Source organism: Salmo trutta, chromosome 4 (genome assembly GCF_901001165.1).
Source record: "Salmo trutta chromosome 4, fSalTru1.1, whole genome shotgun sequence".
Classification (NCBI taxonomy): domain Eukaryota; kingdom Metazoa; phylum Chordata; class Actinopteri; order Salmoniformes; family Salmonidae; genus Salmo; species Salmo trutta.
The window spans coordinates 3,400,670-3,421,163 of NC_042960.1; the positions used below are offsets into that span (position 1 = coordinate 3,400,670).

A 20,494-nucleotide genomic window follows, 5' to 3' on the forward strand; every position below is an offset into this window, starting at 1 on the left:
GATAAGCAGAAATAAGGGAGTACTATCTCATAGTAGTAGATGTGAGTTTCTCTTTCAAACAATCCCCTGGCCTTGTACACAGCTAATAGTTAACGTTAGCCAAAGCAAGCTAGCTAGCTACTGATAGTGCAAGCCTAACTACAGATGAAAAATGATCAGGCCTACTGTACATCTTACTGTATAAATTGTTGAAAACAAGTCTAGGTTGGAACCGTTGCTGTTAAAATCATCATTTGTATTCTGAACTGAAAGACACTGATTGAAGCAAGATACTTTTTGAGGCAAACACAGTTCTGGGTTTCTCATCTACAGCAGGAAGCGGTCTCCTGCCTAACTGAGAAAGCAGTAGATGTTCTGGTCCAGTTTGGCACCACATACCTATGTCAGTCAGGGTTCTCAACTCTGGATTACTTAAGAAACAAGTTCTTAAAACAAAAACAAGTACTTCAAAAACAAATCTCAATGCTGAGCATGACCTCAGTGTTGCTCTGTCAAAAACTGATCCCAGAATAGACATGCTTGTTGAAAACTTCAACCAGCCACACACCTCTCATTAGGACTGTGTGTGTTTTCTGCTCTACATCCGTGTGATTGTTTTTTGAAATATTTTTTATTTAAATTGAACCTTTATTTAAATAGGTAAGTCAGTTAAGAACAAATTCTTATTTACAATGACGGCCTACCCCGCCAAAACCTGGACGATGCTGGGACAGTTGTGCGCCGCCCTATGGGACTCCCAATCACGGCCGGATGTTAAACAGCCTTTTTTCAGTTTTTTCCAGTTCAGAATAAACAATTTGACTTCTATTTTAACAGCAACAGCTCTAACCTAGACTTTCTTTCGACAATCATTTCTACAGTAAGATGTACAGTAGGCCTGATCATTTTGCATCTGTACTGTTACTTAGGGTTGCACGATCAAAAATCCTGCGTGTCTGTTATGTTATACATCTGTGTGATGTGATCAATCAGTTTGTTCCAGTTCAGAATTAAAGATATTTATTGAATTTTAACAGCAACAGTTCCAACCTAGACAGATATGTAAGAATTTTTAATGGGTGAAAATAAACATGAATAGATATTTATATGGCAATTTAATTTCATTGTTATTTGTTTTTGTCTATATTGCATTTGTTTTAGGCATAAGGGCAATGAAATGTACCAATATTTACATATAGTTGCATATGTTCCTAAGCTTGGGTCCCAGGAAAACACAGAATTTCTAATTTAGGTCCCAGGCTGAAAAAGTTTAAGAACCCCTGATGTAAACAATCAACAGTCTACCTTTGTAAGGTTTTTCAGCCAAATAGGACAGGTTTCATTCATAAACTGATTGTTTGGTAACATTATTTTGATGTTGAGATGGAATCACGTTCTGGCTGTATCGGATTCAGATTGCATTTTGCAACACAGGTAGCGTCGATCATGGAGATGTTGAGCGAAACGGCCGCAGCAGAAATCTGCAAGCTCTTGAGGATGGCTCCTCCAATTCATATTTGGAAATAAAGGAAAAAATGGCTCAAGAAATACAATGCTATGAAATAAGAATTAAACATGAATTGAAGTAATCGAAACGAGAATGGAAGGACTACTTGCCAGAGTGACAAAACCAACATTCGGTTAGCCTATTACACTAAATTCATAGATTTGTGATGGAGTTGAGTGGTTCCGACGTCACATAAAATACACGTTTTTAAAATAAAAATCAACGATTTCCGAGTCCGTACGGGGGTTGCAGCGATGGGACAAGACTGTAACTACCAACTGGATAACATTTTTTTTTTTTAAGATTTCAGAACACATTAAATGCGTGTCTTTGGGTGCTAAAATGCGCAGACTGGTCTCATAGACAAGGCGTAACAAAGTAAACGTAAATCCGGGATACTCAAATTAGTATGATATGTTACATTTGGTATGGTTACATAAAATTGATTACTTAAGGAAAAAACGACGAAGGTTGCTTGTTCGAATCCCTGAGCCGTCAAGGTGGAAAAATCTGCCGTTCTGCCCTTGAGCAAAGCAGTTAGCTGCCCCCACAACAACTGCTCCCCGGGCACAGATGACGTAAACGTCAATTAAAGTGGCTCCCCGCACCTCTCTGATTCAGAGGAGTTGGGTTTAATGCTGAAGACACATTTTGATTGAATGCATTCAGTTGTGCAACTGGCTAGGTATCGCCTTTCCAAAAGGTTGCATGTTCGAATCTCGCCACAGGCAACTTTAGCAACTCCTTAGCATGTTAGCTAACCCTTCCCCTAACCTTAACTTTATAACCTAACTCCTAACCTTAACCCCTAGAGCTAGCTAACATTAGCCACAACAAATTGGAATTCATAACATATCATACGTTTTTGCACATTCGTAACATATTGTACGAATTGCAATTTGTTAACATAATGTATAAATTGCATTTCGTTGTGCTGAGCAATTAATGCTTTTTGAGGTCGTTTCGGTTATAAAAAAATTGTCACAGTTCGATTTCGGTTTCACATATTTTTTTCAACAATAAATGACATTACAATGATTTTAGAGCTTGTTAATGGAAATTCCAGAGTTTATAAACCCAGAGGCGCAACATTGCGAGACTTACGGGAATTGCGAAACAGACCAGGCTGATGTTTGGTGTTTCAGAGGTCAATGAGAGAAGTGAAAAATTCCTTAGTTGTTAATTTTCTCGAAATCTAAAGGCACAACCTAGATTTGAGCCAACATCTTAAGTAGTTGAACATGTAATTACTTCAACCTCGTGAAAGTGACAAACTGACACATTTAAATTTGTCATAAACAACTTTATATCAAAGGAGTGCCTTTGAGTTCACGGCCTGCACATGCGCAGTTCGGCACGAGATGACCGTTAGACCCGATGACGTGTTTCTGCGCATGAGCTTAGCTAGCAAACATCGCCATGACGAGACCTAGAAGTGTGATCGGGGGGATTTCATACTGTATTGTCTTGGGTGTATCCTTGCAATCTTTATCTGTCTGAGCCGGAAAATCTTATTATGGTCATTGTAGTTAATTACCACGTTTATGCGCTAAATTAGGTTGAATATATGCTTAGTGAAAACTACAACTCCCTTCAGCCCAGCGTCCCACATAGTTCCTGACTTGATTTCTCTCTAGAGTGTAATTCAAGTAATTTAACTGACATTGGTCAATTAGTTGTTTAATAACCAAACCCCCACCCAAAATATTGTTAATCGCTCAGCACTAGCAATTCGTAACATATCATATCTTCGGATTTACGTACAGAATAATACGAAAATGCTCTGAGACCACGTTGCAACGCCAGCTATTCTTTGGGTGCTGAAATCTGTAGTTTTTGATAAAAAATGATTTTATTTGATGTCAGAGCTCCAGTCCGCCCACAATAGTCGCTGCTCAACTCCATTGTACATCTTGGAGTTGAGTTTAGTTGTCTACTGTGTGTGTACCCTATCTGGCTAGCTACTAATGAACTTGCCAGACCCATTGAATGCACCCACCAAAGTCTAAATTAGTCCTTGATAAGATGGAAAGAATGAAAATCAGCAGTGGCTTTCTAGGTCAGCACAGGATTCGAGGTCCAGATTTGAATTTGTCTGAGCTAGAACCATGAACTCCAGTGTCCCAGCATAGTAGATCTGACTAACAGAATGTGGAGTTGGCTACCACTCGCATGCTAACTTAATCTAATGATACAATTATAAACCAAACAACCACATCTGATCATTCTTCAGGTGGTTTGAAGTTGTAGTTTGTGACATAGATTCACTCACTCATTTGTCATCATTCTGACAGAGAACGGCAATGTCTCACTTTCTCCAGGAGAGGGAATCCTCTGCATGCAAACTTGCAATTTGACTGAGGATGAGCCCAACACTTTTAGAATGCACTGTGCTGGTGAGCCCACTACATCACTTTTTGTTGTTGTGAACAATTGTTTTTTATCCACTACATCACTTTATATGACTATCCATAATATAAAGACGTATATGTACGAAGCGTGCGGCAGGGGTTTTCGCAAGTCGAAAATCGCAACATGCACCTAAAGTTTCACGCCGGCGAGAAGCAGTTTGTCTGCACGTTGTGTGGGAAGACGTTCATGACCTTTAGTCACATGAACATCCATGGTAAAGGGAAGCCGGTCAAATGCTGCAAGTGCAGGAAGTGGTTCCTGGATATAGACAGCTGCCAAAAGCACCAGGTGGCACGGCGCGGCACGGTGTGACCAACACTAACCTTCTCATCTGTGAGCTGTGTGGAAAGTTGTTCGCTCTCATCTGAACAGACGGAGACAGAAACAATGCCAGTCACAATGAATAGAATCAATGGTTGCCTGTCTCTCTATCTTTCTGTGTCCGTCTGTCTGTCACAGTCATGACCAGTCAGGAGTTTCATCAAATCAGAACAATCCAAAGTTCCCCCTTTTTAATATTAGGCTCCATTTACAAACAGCAAGTTAAACATTTTGCATAAACAAGATACATTTCTTCCAGCTCTATTCCAACAGTAGTCTGCCAAGGCATTGAAAATGTTAATTTAATGAAAAAACATTATTTACCTAATTTGTGCCTCACACTTTCAGAATGTCCCCTCCTGAATAAAGATGTTAGGCCAGGATTCAACCCGAAACCGCAATGGTTAAAGCAACTGTCTCAGAGGTTGTGGGTTCTGAGCTAGATGTATGTGCTTTTGTTTGTGCTTCTGCACTTTCAAAATGTCACTATGTGAAATACACAGGCAGATTTGAATAGAGGTGTGGCTCTGGGATTAAATCCCTGCTGCTCTTCTAAGAGGTTCTAGGTTCATACCCAATCTCTTCTGCCTTAGTGGACATTTCCGCCAAAATTACTTAGGGAAGGCTGATGAACGTGATAGACTTGGTGGCTCAGGGCCTGAGTCCTTGCCTTCCATCCATGGGTTCAAATCCCATTTCTTGTGCTTTAGTGGACATTTCCACAAATGTCAATGTCAAAATTACAAAGAAAACTATTGAATGTGAAAGAGATGGTTGCTCTAGGGTCAAGTTCATGCCTTTCATCCATGAGTTATGGGTCTGAAAACCCATCTCTTTTCCTTCCGCTTTAGTCACTGAATGTCGATGTCTAAACCACAAAGAGAAGTGTAATGAGCGTGAAGGAGTCTGTGAGTGGATCTCAGCCCATAAGCACAGGGCTGTAAGTTTGGACCCTGTGCTCTGGAAGAGGGATACCTCACCACTGAGGACTCCACTGGGTGGGACTGAAACACATAGAAGGGCACAATAAGTAGGTTTGGTTAAATCCTGTGGTTTCAGAACTGTAACCAGCAGTGGCTACGGAGGGAAACCTCTGGGAAAAGTAGACAACCCAATGCTTACAAGGCGAAAGCTTTATGACTGAGCCAACACCTCCTTCACGCTTCGCAAGCGTCGCTTCACTTCTCTTCCTATGATAGAGTTAAGGAAACATTGAAGAGTACACTAATAAGCCCGTGCTGGAGCTGAAGATGGCAGTCTGTTAGCTCTGTGACACCCACATTGGGTTTCCCTGTGAGCTCTACTAGTTAGGGCCATGCTGGTCAATAATGCCGGCATCAACAGGCTTTCTGTATGTCACCCAGCATCAATTGGAGGTAGCTGTAGTTGGATACATGGCATCTCTACGCCAGCCAGCTCTCCCTCAGACACTTGCCTGGAGGCCTGGTCACATCAGACAAATACCTCTGGGCAGAATCACATCAGCATGTAAACACACCTCACCTCTGGAGCGATCAGGCCATTCAGGCCACACCTCTGAACTCACCATACAGAGTCCTTCCAGATCCTTGATATCCTTCGCCTGCGCTTATGAACAGCCCTCTTCCATTCAGACCACAGGTTTTCTATGGGTTTCAAATCCAGAGACTGAGATGGCCATTGCAAAATGATGATTTTGTGGCCAATTAACATGGATTTTTAAGAGTGCTTGGGGTTATTGTCTTGCTGGAAGATGCTCTTGCTGTCAAGTTTCAGGCTCCTATATCTAACATTTCAAGGTGCTTGTTAACGTTCATGATGCCCAACGACCAGTCATCGTGCATACACAATCCCTCTCATAACATTATTTCTATAGAGTTACTTATAGCTGGAAGGTGATCAATCTTCGTGTAAATAAAACAATGTTTTGAAAAACAACATGGTACCAATAATTGCTTCTAATACACCAGATGTATGTCCTTGAACCGATTATTTTTTTAAATCGCACACAGAAGTTATAAGGATAATTGAGTTGCCAATGGAAGCCTGCAGTACCCCGGTCAGCCTTTAACTAAAGTTACTCATTGAGAGGGGGCAGCACTGAGCTTGCCTGCAATGTCACTTCCTGGAGTAGCTCAAACTGCTCATGTTATGTCTCCATGAGACTCCATTTTAACCGACTTCATTTGGCTTCAATGTGCTATGAAGTCTTCACAATAGGAATGAATGGTGTCACGTGATCGATGGTTTTGTCCATTCATATCTACACTAATTGGGGAATGTGCAAGGACGCCATCAAAAACAATCTGATCTAACAAAGTGGATATTCGTTAGATCCGTCATGATTTATGAGTGCTAACAGGCCCACAATGTGGTTACTAACACCATATTTGGATATATTTGGCTGGCTGTTTTCGATGCATAATATTTAGAAGTTGTTATTTTTTGGGTTTAGAAATGTTTTCTGCTAAATGCTAACTCTTATTTGTATAAGCTGGTAGCATAGCTAGGCATATAGAAATCGGTGGTGGTAGTTTAAGCTGTTTTTAAGTGTGACGCACTTGATTGTTGACGATGATATGAACATGTATTGGGGTTGACATCCATACAAGCATTATACCTCAAGAGTTTTACCCCAACATTGTGCGAAATACACACATAAACAATAGCCTAAAAGTAGGCTAAATTTGATGGGTGGCAATGAGGAGATTATTGAATCTTTCCCCCCACAAGGTCGTCATGTTCATGGTGTCTCCATGGCGTTTCCATGGTGTCTCCATGGCGTTTCCATGGTGTCTCCATGGCGTTTCCATGGTGGCTCCATGGCGTTTCCATTGTTTTGGTTGAATTCCATTGATCTCTTTACCGCATCTGTGTAGTACTTCAGAGGCTACATCAGTGTGAATGTGGAACGCTGATATGGGTCACCTGTAAAACTGAGTTTGGGCAGTCATAAAAATTGGATATAGAAAGAAAATCTGATTTTGGTTCTTAGGGTGGCTGTGTACACATAGCCCAAATGCCTTATTTATCCATCATAAACTGGATTGGTAAGATCTGAATCAAACCCATTGAATTAATAGATGTAAATCAAAACTAGAGCTAAAACATGAAACAAGGGGAATGTTGACTTTAGGCAGGGAAAGTTACAAGTCATTGAACTCAAATAAGAGTCGGAAGGGCCATGTTTAAGATTACGCCAGTAAAAAGTGGTATTGTATCACCAGTTGGGTTATGAGAAGGGAGGATAGATAGAGGGAAGACACTACAAAAGGCAACCCTCTTCCTACGCGATAGACCACTAGACACAACAAGGTTTAATAAGAAGGTCAATGGCCAGACTATGGTGGGAAGTCACTAGCCATTTTTCAAAGTACAGCAGAACACTCGTGCTGACTCCGATGTTTAGACACTAGTGTGTTGCATCCCAAATGGAACCCTATTCCCTCTATAGTGTACTACTACTAACCAGGTGCCATTTGGGATGCAGACAGTGTCTTCCATGGTGGGTTGTCAGAGGGTAGGGTGAACAGAGCGTCAGTAACACTGGAGGTTGAACATAGCTCACACGCCATGGCAGGAGCGTGCACCATAGCAGTTTTGGGGCTTTTGTTCCTCACGGAATGCCACTCGGTAAGATTTATTTCGATTTTGATTGGCTTTGGTTCATATTGTGCATAATTCTACTTCCTTAACACCCACATACGTTGTGATGATGACATCTTATGTGCCATGTTGGTGTATTCTGCATGCACCTGCCTGCATGTATGTTTGTGTGTGTGTCTGTTTTTGTGTGCATGCATCGTCTGTCTCTGCATCCAAATATAGTTCATATCAGATTATATCATAACAGGTTTCTTTATGTTGTTTAATGTACTGAGATTAGCATTTGTAGGCTAACACAAAATTAACAAACTTGTTCCTTTATCTTATCTTGAAAACTGTGATAGAACGGATCATTCTGATGACTTAAAAAAAATGTTTTGTTAAATGAGTTGTATAGCCTGAGAGAGTGAACAGGGTCCCCCTCTGCCCCTGTCCGTCCTGTCCACTAGGCCCCAGTGCAGTGTGGGGAGATGGTGGGGCGTCTGCAGGCTAAGATGGAGGACCTGGTGAGGGTGATCAACGACCAGCACCGCTACATCCAGGGGCTTCACCTCAGCCAGGCCCAGAAGCTGCCTCAGATCCCCCAGACACACCTCCAGACTGGGGGCCAGTACCAAGGTCAAACCACATAGGTCCTGTTGTTGTTGATGTGGAATTCTATGGGTAGAACATAGAATGAATAGAACCAATGGAATGTCTTTTTTCTGAACTGAATTTAGTTTTTTGTGTGATTCATGTTTGATTAGCTGTTCAAGTTGGTTTTTTTAACAGACATAAATAGTCAAAGATAATGCACTGTATAAGGAATGGATCGGGTGCCATTTGGTGTGCATGCACTGTAACCATGTCCTCTGTGTGTTTAGACTGCGCTGAGATCTTTAAGGATGGGAACTCAGTTAGTGGCCTGTATATGATCAGACCGGACCGGGCTCCCTCCTCCTTCATGGTGTTCTGTGACATGAGTGATGGAGGAGGCTGGACTGTCTTCCAGAGGAGAAAGGACGGAACGGAGTCCTTCGACAGGTAGGTGGAAAGAAAACACCACTATCTACTGACAGGTTGATTGATCAAATTAATTCATTTGAAAAAGTTCATTTTAGTTTCACTGCACTGCAGTTATACTGCAATATAAGTACTGTTCATTTTTGTAAGGGCAATTGTAGGAATACACAAATACTATTGATGTATTTTACGTTAGATATCCTAACTAACACCTTTCGGTTTGCAACAAATTGTCATGGTATGCTTTCTCAGAGCTCCAGCACAGATCATGTATTGGGAGCAAAAAAATATTTCTGGTATCTCAGATTGTTCTCACATAGAAACTTCATTGGGAGGAATGATGTTTAACATGCTTTTTACATTTGTATCACAAAACATATATATTTTGAGAATCATGATGAACGTAGCCACTTTAGGCCCTTGTTAGACCTAGACATGCCTCCTGTCAGACCTTATGACCTGTGAACTCTACCAGATACAGACATCATGGTGTCGTCACACTCTTATAGTGTGATCTAACTGATGGAATATGTACAAACTCTGACATTCAAATGTTCACATTAATTTATTCAACACTAGAAATATGAATATCTCAAAACTGAATTTTTTTATAAAAAAAAATGTTAAGACATTGTTTGGAACAATATACTCTACAAGTACATCATATTTCCAGAGTGGGCACGTTGGTACTTTTAATGATAACTCAAACATCCTTCCTCCCAATTACATTTTTGTGAGAATTGCCAAAACAATCTGAGATACTAAAATATTTTCTGCTCCCGCTGGCGTGGAATCGCCCTATCGTTGGTTTCAGGTTTAGCGTCACTTGCATGTGGGTGTGTCTCCCTCTCTCTACAGAGCGTGGGTGGAGTATAAGCATGGTTTTGGAGACAGCGAGTCAGGCGGAGAGTTCTGGCTAGGGAACGACCCCCTACACTACCTCACCTCTCAAGGTGAAGAGGAAAATCTACAACTAGGCCCAAGAGCTTTTCCCCACCACTTCATCTGACCAGGAAAAACTCACGGCCCCTAGGAACAGGCTGTAATAGTAATATGACTCAGAGTTTTTCCTAGCCTTAGTCAGGTTATAACTAGGACCCAGAGTTTTCCTAGTCAGGAAACAACACTTGGCTAGAAAAAACATCTAAAAGCATGTGGCCAAATTCACATAGAATGTACCTAATACTGACAATGAATTGCTTTTACGTTACATAGAGCTTTTAACTACAGTAGAGCTCAAAGAGCCCTATTTCCAACTTGAGATACATTGACTTAAAATGGACTCAAGTCCAAAAATGTTGACATAAGTCCATCTTTTATTGGCTTAAGTCCATGTTAAGTTTACTTATCTCAAGTCTGATCATGGCTGAGTGCTTTACATTGTACGAGGCCACAGCAACTCAACTCATCCACCACCACTACTGTCTCACCCACCTGGGTGACAATTGGTGGCCATTTCGGCTCTTTATTACCTGTATTTGACTCCGTTTTCTAGGCGACTACAACCTAAAGATCAACATGGAGGACTTTGACGGAAACCAGCGCTTCGCCAAGTACAAAAACATGAAAGTGGATGATGAAAAGGTACACGTGAACACAACCCCACGGTCTTTACTGCAGACATTCCTCACATGGAACAGACACGGTTTTCCCATAACATTGGCCGTCACTATTTTGTCTACTCTTGTTCAAACTGTACAAAAGCCAGTTGAGATATTGATAGAACGTAAAGAACAAGGACGTCTGTAGTATCTCTCCTTCCTTTGTCTTTTTTAACCCAACACCCCCCCTTCCCTTTCTTTGTTGACATAAGTCCTTGTTTGCAAGAAACCGAACCAATCTACTGTTCATACTGTATAAACTGGGGATTACCAGGACGAGTATACAGAGCATGCGCTGATCAGCTGACATTTTCTACCTCTCCCTGACCGTGTCTGTAATACATTTCACATGTAAAGTTAACCACCATAGTTCCTGTGCCCAAGGATGCCAAGGTAACCTGTCTAAATGTCTACCGCCCTGTAGCACTCACAACTGGACCAATGAAATGCTTTGAAAGGCTGGCCATAGCTCACATCAACACCATCATCCCAGACACCCTGGACCCACTTCAATTTGCATACCGCCCCAACAGATCCACAGATGACACAATCTCTATTAAATTCCACACTGCCCTCTCCCACCTGGATAAGAGGAACTCCTATGTGAGAATGTTGTTCATTGACTACAGCTCAGCGTTCAACACCATAGTGCCCTCCAAGCTCATCACTAATCTCAGGACCCTGGGACTGAACACCTCCCTCTGCAACTGGATCCTGGACTTCCTGACAGGCCGCCCTCAGGTGGTGAGGGTTGTCAACATTACATCCACCACACTGATCCTCAACACGGAGCCCCTCAGGGTGCGCGGCCGCGCACAACTCCAATACCGTCATTAAGTTTGCTGATGGCACGACGGTGGTAGGCCCGATCACCAACGACGATGACACAGCCTATAGCAGGGCTCTCCAACCCTGTTCCTGGAGAGCTACCTTCCTGTAGGTTTTCATTCCAACCCCAGTTGTAACTCACCTGATTCAGTTAATCAACCAGCTGATTATTAGAATCAGGTGTGCTAGATTATGGTTGGAGTGAAAACCTACAGGATGGTAGCTCTCCAGGGACAAGGTTTGAGAGCTCTGGCCTATAGGGAGGTCAGTGACATGGCAGTGTGGAGCCAGGAGCTGATCGTGGACTCCAGGAAACGGTTGGCCGAGCACGCCCCCATCCGCATTGATGGAGCGGGTCAAGAGCTTCAAGTTCCTCGGTGTCCACATCACTAAGTAATTAATATGGTCCGTACACACCAACACAGTCCTGAAGAAGGCACGACAATGCCTCTTCCACCTCAGGAGGCTGAAAAGATTTGTCATGGGCCCTCAGATCCTCAAAAAGTTCTACAGCTGTACCATTGAGAGCATCTTAACTGGCTGCATCACTGCTTGGTATGGCAACTGCTTTGCATTCGACCACAAGGTGCTACAGAGGGTAGTGCATATGGCTCAGTACATCACTGGGCCGAGCTCCCTGCCGTCCAGGACCTCTATACCAGGCGGTGTCAGAGGAAGGCCCTAAAAATGATAAAACACTTCAGCCAACTAAGTCATGGACTGTTCTCTCTACTACCGCATGGCAAGCAATACCGATGCACCAAGTCTGGAACCAACAGGACCCTGAACACCTTCTACCCCCAAGCCATAAGACTGCTAAATAGTTAACCAAATAGCTACCAGGACTATCTGCATTGACCCCCATTTGTACTAACTCTTTTGACTCATCACATACACTGCTGCTACTGTTTATTATCTATCCTGTTACCTAGTCACTTTACCCCTACCTACAGTATACTGCTGCTACTGTTTATTATCTATCCTGTTACCAAGTCACTTTATCCCTACCTATAGGTACATATCTACCTCAATTACCTCAAACACCTGCACATCGACTCGGCTATATACACGGGGTACCAGTACCAAGGTATCGCTACTCGTTGTGTATTTATTATTACGCGTTATTACTAGTCTTTTATTTCCTTTCTCTCTGTATTGTTGGGAAGGACCCGTAAGTAAGCATTTCACTGTTAGTCTACACCTGTTGTTGACGAAGCATGGGACAAATAACATGTGATTTGAATGTCCTTGAGCAAAGGTACTGGGGAAAACCAGCAATCCTCTTCATTCACCTTCTCACATTAACCCATCGTGGAACAAGATCAATATTTGTAGACAGCAGTATTGAAAAAGATACATCTCAGCAGTGCTCTGTTTAGGAGAACATTGACTGTGTTACAGTACAAGCATGTTACATACCTTGGTCTATCACTCCTGGTCTTCAGCCTATTACCTAAAGTTGTGGTACCTTTTACACTAGGCGTGGGGAATTCTGGCCCAGGACTTCTGCAGTGTGCACACCAATGTAGGCATTTGTTTGAGGTCTAAATTGAAGACCACAATTAGTTGAAATTTGAGCTCAGGTGTTAGGTTAAATGGGATAGTTCAGTGATTTTACATAGTTAAATATTCAAAATCTCTGAATTATTTCCCCATAAAATACTTTAAAAAATTACTCCCTAAAATACTCCTCTTCCCCCTCCAGAGCCAGTATAAGCTTCATCTGGGTGAGTACACTGGCAATGCGGGGGACGCCCTCCCCGAAGCCCACCCCCCTCCCAGTGGGCAGTGGAACAGTCTAGGGGCCGGTCAACTGGGAGTCAAGTTTAGTACCTACGACCATCCCAACAAGGACGATGAGAAGTGTATCCACCATGACATGTCAGGCTGGTGGTTCAGCAAGTATGACCTTCTGTATTACTGTGGAGATTTAGTAACTGCTGAACAACAGAGTATTGGCCTTCTGCATTACTGTGGAGATTTAGTAACTGCTGAACAACAGAGTATTGGCCTTCTGCATTACTGTGGAGATTTAGTAACTGCTGAACAACAGAGTATTGGCCTTCTGCATTACTGTGGAGATTTAGTAACTGCTGAACAACAGAGTATTGGCCTTCTGCATTACTGTGGAGATTTAGTAACTGCTGAACAACAGAGTATTGGCCTTCTGCATTACTGTGGAGATTTAGTAACTGCTGAACAACAGAGTATTGGCCTTCTGCATTACTGTGGAGATTTAGTAACTGCTGAACAACAGAGTATTGGCCTTCTGCATTACTGTGGAGATTTAGTAACTGCTGAACAACAGAGTATTGGCCTTCTGCATTACTGTGGAGATTTAGTAACTGCTGAACAACAGAGTATTGGCCTTCTGCATTACTGTGGAGATTCAGTAACCTCTCAACAACAGAGTATTGGCCTTCTGTATTACTGTGGAGATTTAGTAACCTCTGAACAACAGAGTATTGGCCTTCTGCATTACTGTGGAGATTCAGTAACCTCTCAACAACACAGTATTGGCCTTCTGCATTACTGTGGAGATTCAGTAACCTCTGAACAACAGAGTATTGGCCTTCTGCGTTACTGTGGAGATTCAGTAACCTCTGAACAACAGAGTATTGGCCTTCTGTGTTACTGTGGAGATTCAGTAACCTCTGAACAACAGAGTATTGGCCTTCTGTGTTACTGTGGAGATTCAGTAACCTCTGAACAACAGAGTATTGGCCTTCTGTGTTACTGTGGAGATTCAGTAACCTCTCAACAACAGAGTATTGGCCTTCTGTGTTACTGTGGAGATTCAGTAACCTCTCAACAACAGAGTATTGGCACAAACATTTATTTTCCACATACACTCCCGACTCCCCTACGTATTTATTTGGCCAGAGAAGCCAAAACTTTTAATTTGTCTCTATACTCCAGCATTGTGAGAGTAAATGTTTTGTATGATACAGTATAAAGTTACACCTGTTTTACCATTTAGAAATTAATGCACCCCCATTTGAAGATGTCATAAGTACTTGGACAAATTCACTTATAGTGTATACAATTTAGTCAAGTTTAGTATTTGGTCCCATATTCCTATCCCGTTGTGACTACACATTTTCAGTTTGTTTTGGTTGTTTTTCGCGTTATGTTTACGGATAATCATGAATGAGTCGTGAATAATGACAAGTGAGAAAGTTACAGATGCACGAAGATCATGTCCCCAAAATATGCTAGCCTCTCACCATTACCAATAACAGGGGACGGTAGCATTTTTTCAGGGGTATGATATTTACGCCTCTGTAACTTTCTCACTAATCATTATTCACGATTATCCGTAATCATGGTAGCATCCACATTAATGTAGAATTGTTGAGAAATATTATGTTCTTATTTACACTAAAAGTGACTCCAAAATGGCACAATACATTATTTGCCCTTCTTTTCTATTGGGCACAACATAATCTGAAACACAATCAAAGCAAATCAACCAATGGTTGCCTGCCATCGACTGTGTTATTGACTGATAGATTGCTATAACGTATGATATGGTTAGCTGGTAAAATACTTATCCAGGAGTTGTAAGATCTGGCAACGTCCAAACAATGGAACGTGACCTATCACTATGAATCTCAGATGGTGTCATTCTGCGTCTCTCCACCAGGTGTGAGTCTGGCAACTTGAACGGTCACTACTACAACGGGCCGTACCAAGCGGCGATGGATGACGGGGTGGTCTGGTACACCTGGCACGGCTGGTGGTATTCAATCAAATCCGTAGTCATGATGATCCGGGCCTCCGACGTCCATCCGGTTGGATCTCATGTCCAACTGACCAGAACGCCAGACGACATCGATCCTGTTAGAGTTTTGCCTCAATTAGGATAGGCTAAAGGTGGTGTTACATCATAGAGAACATCCAATCATAACAATCTTGATGCTAATTGAGGTAAAACAGTAATTCTGCTCATAGATTATTAAAGGATTACATTTATTTTCATCGTCAATTGCACACCAAAAATGTATTTCAGCTTTCAACCCAACCCCTTTGAATCAGAGAGGTGTGGGGGGCTGTTGTTGTGGGGGGGTCCACTGCCTTGCTCAAGGGCAGAACAACAGATGTTTTATCTTGTTGGCTCAGGGATTCCAACTGGCAACCTTCTGGTTATTAGTCCAACGTTTTAACTTGCTAGGCCACCTGCTGCTAGCCCATATGCATATGAACTACACATCCACACATCCAGCCCAAAGCAGGAGGTTTAAAACATACTTTCTTAGTCGCCAATGTACCGGAGCATGTCTTTAACTGTTAAAAATAATAATGTGAATGTGACTGTTGGCCGATTTTTACGTTATTCTTTTATAAATAATGTTACAATGTGTGTACAATTGTGTACTTTCCACTCAAATAATTTCCGATTGTGACTACATTTTAATAAAATGTTAACTATGATCAACTCTTACTTTAACAGAATATTTCCTATATTCCCCCCCCCTCCCAGAGTTCTCTCTTGCACCCAGAATGGGCACGTTCCAGGTCGTTCTCGCTGGGCACATTCCAATCTCAAAAGAGACTGCTCTATCATATAAATGGGCTTCCTCAGACATTGTGAGATCTAATCTACTACACAGGTCGATTGCACTAAAGACAACCTGGAACACGCCCACTTTCTTCGTGTTTTAAGCCAACCCTTAAAACATTCACTAGTTTCTACCTGTTAATACTGCAGCCAGAAATAACAGACACTAGAAATGACTGAATAGTGTGTGCAAACAAACCAGTATTACATTACAGAGAGACAGAGCACCAAAACCTCACCTGTGAAAAGATCCTTGAGAGTGTATTATTTCCATGTTAAAGTAGAGTGGTCGTAGAGGAGATTTGAGGCCACTGAGGTAGGTGTTAAATGGGTGATCTGTGCCCTCCAGGGTGGATTCCCTTCTCTGGGTACTACTGCACAACAACAAGATTGAGCGCACGCACACACACGCACACACACACTCTCTCTCTCTCTCTGCTACGACATAACGGTCAATCATTTTGACAGGTAAAAGACTTTGGTTATACACACATCTCTTCCAATGTATCACATTATACAAATACCTATATGTCCCTAATCATATCCACTATTTAATGATGTATTTATAGAGGGATAATAAAGATAACTTTGACCCAGATTTTTTTTATCGTTTGTTTATTTACCTTTTTAAAATTAAACAAAATGATGGTCAGTTTGAGGCATTCTTGGAGAAGTGGAGAGGTCTGAGATAACATTGGCTCAACACAAAGTTCTGGAGTTTTGGATTGGGAACATTCTGAGCGATAAAGCACAGATGGGTAAATACATTCCACAGTTTTATTAAGGTAGAGATGAGGAAGGGTTAGGATTAAAGTTCACTTTAACTGAATATACGCGCCCAGATATGGACTGTATACAAGGGGTCAAAAGCAAGTGCTCGTTGGATAAAGCTCTGCTCTTCAATAAGTCTCCCTCAAAGTCCTCAAAAACGCTCTATACCAAAGATGGCGGATAAATGAAGAGGCCCCACTCAGGCCGTTTACCATAGATTTTCTTTTTTTCCCATTGACTGCATACGAACCAGAAAAAAGGGAATGCGATGTCTCACTTCCACTTCCGTCTCTGGCCTATACCATTTTAACATTTTCAAAATTACATCCAAGGTTTTTCGCACAAACTTTATTAGGGGAGCGGGGAACACGATGCACAAATAAAAGAAGGAGAATCAAAACGAGCTGAGAAGCTATGTACAAACCCTGAGGTTTAAGTTGCCTGTTTTTTCTCTCTGCTGAGGGGAAAAAAGTGAGAGAAATCAGGCAGAAAAGAACGAAGGCAGAATTGTCCCACGCTTTAAGTAAGTGCATCTGTGCAACATTGTCTTCTCTTTCTGGGAGCAAAGAAAACGTCTGTACAAGTCATTGTGGGCAGAAGCCAAAACTGCAGCATCATCATATGAAGTAGTCCATCCGTATTTGGAATAGCTTTGTCTCCTTGAGAGGCTGGGGTTGGTGATCTGGGGGGTAGGAGGTAAGGGACTGTAGAGGGGGGTTGTCTTTAGGGTGTGTTGGAGGGGGTATCCACACAAACACTCACACACTCTCCCCACACACACATTTTCTCTCTCTCCCCTTGGTGTCCAGTTTGGGTTATCTGGTGGGCGAGAGTGGGGCTGCGGCGGTGGGGAAGGAAGCCGAGTTACCGGGCGAGTGGAAGGGCGAGGAGGGCGAGAGGCGGCGGGGGCTGGCCAGGTCTCCGTTGTGCAGCTTCCACAGCAGCTCCTCGTTCTCCATGGAGAGACGCTTGTTGACCTTGGACTCCTTCTGCAGGGTCTGCTGCAGCATGGCCTGCTCACTGGACAACTGCCTGCAGGAGACACAGAGGAGAGAGAGGTCAGAGAGGGAAGATACACACAGAGAGGAGAGAGAGGAGAGAGGTCAGAGAGGGAAGACACACACAGAGGAGAGAGAGGTCAGAGAGGGAAGACACACAGAGAGAGAGGTCAGAGAGGGGATGACACACAGAGAGGAGAGAGAGGTCAGAGAGGGAAGATACACACAGAGGAGAGAGAGGTCAGAGAGGGAAGATACACACAGAGAGGAGAGAGAGGTCAGAGAGGGAAGATACACACAGAGAGGAGAGAGAGGTCAGAGAGGGAAGATACACACAGAGAGGAGAGAGAGGTCAGAGAGGGAAGATACACACAGAGAGGAGAGAGAGGTCAGAGAGGGAAGATACACACAGAGAGGAGAGAGAGGTCAGAGAGGGAAGATACACACAGAGAGGAGAGAGAGGTCAGAGAGGGAAGATACACACAGAGAGGAGAGAGAGGTCAGAGAGGGAAGATACACACAGAGAGGAGAGAGAGGTCAGAGAGGGAAGATACACACAGAGAGGAGAGAGAGGTCAGAGAGGGAAGATACACACAGAGAGGAGAGAGAGGTCAGAGAGGGGAAGACACACACAAAGTGAAGGTGGTTCACTGAACAGCCTCTATTACAGCAACACAGATAAACAGACACAGAGGAACACACACATTCTTAGAAGTACATTCTGAATGATAGAAACCCTGCTGGAAGGACAGATGGTGAAGATGAGGATTCTGGAGAGAGATGAGTAACTCCTCTCTGTAGTACGTACTTGGAGAGTGCGGTGTGTTTGTCCATGCGGGCCCTGTAGTCTTCGTTCTCCTGCTGGACTTTGTTCAGACGCTCCTCCAGCTTCACGTTGCTCTCCATCTGGCGCCAGACAGACAACACAAATGGAAAAGTTCAAATGAGATATTTCTCTCTGCTCCTGTACTTGAATCATGCCATGATACTATGTACTTGTTTGCGTGTATAGATTTGCTCGCAGCATCGCATTAATGGAAACAAAGACTGTTCTCAGGGCAGGCCTATGTTTGAATCGTGTCTGGGACAATTTTAGCATTTTAGCTAACCCCTTTCCTAACCTTAACCTAATTCTCCTAACCATCCACGTTAATTCTCCTAACCTGCCACGTTGATTCTCCTAACCTGCCACGTTGATTCTCCTAACCTGCCACGTTAATTCTCCTAACCTGCCACGTTAATTCTCCTGGGAAGAGTCTTGGTTTCCACTAATGCGATACAGCGATTTACTCACTAGATCATGTGACATATGCAATGAATCTCTAATAGAAGCCTGGTGTCTGTGCTCACCATTAACACTGATGATGGCTTGATGCAGAAACGTTTGTGTTTTGTTTTCAGCTTTTATTTATGCACAATAAACTTCTGGGCACCATAATGTCCCAATAGCTGTGGATGATCTCCTCTTTTTAGACAGTGTGCAGGTCTCCACCGCTCCGAGGCGGTTTAGGCCCAGGATTCTGATTACTTTGAGACAGAGGTATTTGTTTTACTAGGTTGCGTGCTCTGAAGCCTGCGGCGAGGCAGACTCAATCTTTCCAATCATGACTCAATATTCGTGGGGTATTTATGCAGTTTTGTTTTGCAGCGAAATGACTCTTTATGTGGTGACTCCCAAGACTGAAGGCAATCTATCATGAGCTTGAACGGCAAAAACAAACCCTTACTAAAACACTCCGCCTTCACAGGAATGTGTGTGTGTCTTATAAGGGATGACATAAAATGGCGCACCCTTTCAGTGATGTACAGAGAGAGCTAGCGAAAACAACAGTGAACATACACAGGGGCAAGCTCAGGGCATGCGTGTGTGTGTGTAGGCGCGTTTTCATCGACGTGTGTGTGCGTGCGTCCTCACCAGCTTGTCCATCTGCATGAGTTTCTTGTCCTGTTGGTGAAGCTGCTTGGTCTTTATCTCCAGAACCACCTTAAGGCTGTCCAGCTCCTGTCCCAGATACAACACATGGGAGTCCTTCTATAGGGAGAGAGGGAGAGAGGGGGGAGAGAGAGAGGAAGAGGGGTGGAGAGGGAGAGGAAGAAGGGGGGAGAGAGAGAGGGAGAGAAAGATGGGGGGAAGAGAGAAAGATGGGGGGAAGAGAGAAAGATGGGGGGGAAAGAGAGAGAGAATTTCATTCACAAACCAGAGTCCTATTCCTAACCTCTTCTATCCCCTACAAACTGTTGTTCCAGACAAACAACAGTCTTTCAATAACCCACTTTAAGGTGGATGACTGCAGTACCAGAGTTGTGGGTTTGATTCCCAAATGAAACTAAATATGCATGAGTCACTGTGGATAAATCCCCGAACACTGCCATCTCAGAAATGGACACAATGACCAGTGCTGCATGTCCATTAGCAACCAGCAGGGGGCAGTATTCCACCAGTATAAAGACCACAAGGCCCCAAAAACAACAAAAAGAAGCAGTAAACTGGGACATCTGTCTCACAGCAGTGGTATTGTTGACTGAGGTACACGGTGTACCAGAACAATAGCATTCTTCAGCACCTTTCTGTGTCCATGGGGCTCTGGTCATAATTAGGGCACTACATAGGGTGCCATCATATTCCTTTTACCTGGTTCTTCTCTGCCAGAACCCTCCTCCTCTCCTCCTCCGCTCGCAGCTTCTCGCTCAGCGCCTCGTTCTCCAACGTCAGGTCCTGGACTTTCTCCTGTTGTGGGTGTGAGAGAGACAGAAAGTGGGTGAGAGCGAGAGAGAGAAAGTGGGTGAGAGAGAGAGACTGTTAAGTCAACGCTACAACAGTGTTACTCCCTGATACTGAGTCTATATAAGACAGACAGAAGATAGTAGTAGTATCTTTATTGGGTAAACATGTTAGTAAGGCTGTGATCAGGGAGGTACAGGGAACATG

The 20,494-nt window shown here is 43.1% G+C and overlaps 2 protein-coding genes across 2 annotated transcripts in view; one reads left to right on the forward strand and one right to left on the reverse strand.

The window, feature by feature from the left end:
- Positions 1-8,612: 8,612 nt before the first annotated feature.
- On the forward strand, positions 8,613-15,220 carry LOC115191499 (fibrinogen-like protein 1). The gene is made up of 5 exons (XM_029749315.1): positions 8,613-8,827; positions 9,665-9,759; positions 10,302-10,390; positions 12,941-13,137; positions 14,882-15,220. The coding sequence occupies exons 1-5, from the start codon at positions 8,649-8,651 to the stop codon at positions 15,102-15,104; spliced, it is 783 nt and encodes a 260-aa protein (XP_029605175.1). The 5' UTR covers positions 8,613-8,648; the 3' UTR covers positions 15,105-15,220.
- A 1,174-nt stretch (positions 15,221-16,394) lies between these two features.
- The window catches only part of LOC115191677 (microtubule-associated tumor suppressor 1 homolog), a gene marked incomplete in the record, with an annotated part of 59,857 nt that continues 55,757 nt past the window's right edge, over positions 16,395-20,494 (reverse strand). Inside the window, 4 exon segments of the mRNA XM_029749517.1 lie at positions 16,395-17,599; positions 18,374-18,471; positions 19,481-19,597; positions 20,198-20,293. Coding sequence (XP_029605377.1) covers positions 17,383-17,599; positions 18,374-18,471; positions 19,481-19,597; positions 20,198-20,293 — 528 coding nt within the window.

Coding starts and splice junctions, on each gene's coding strand:
- LOC115191499 (XM_029749315.1), top strand. CDS start 8,649: ATGTCCTCTGTGTGTTTAGACTGCGCTGAGATCTTTAAGGATGGGAAC. Junction 8,828..9,664: donor GGAACGGAGTCCTTCGACAG/GTAGGTGGAAAG, acceptor CTCTCTCTACAG/AGCGTGGGTGGAGTATAAGC. Junction 9,760..10,301: donor ACACTACCTCACCTCTCAAG/GTGAAGAGGAAA, acceptor TCCGTTTTCTAG/GCGACTACAACCTAAAGATC.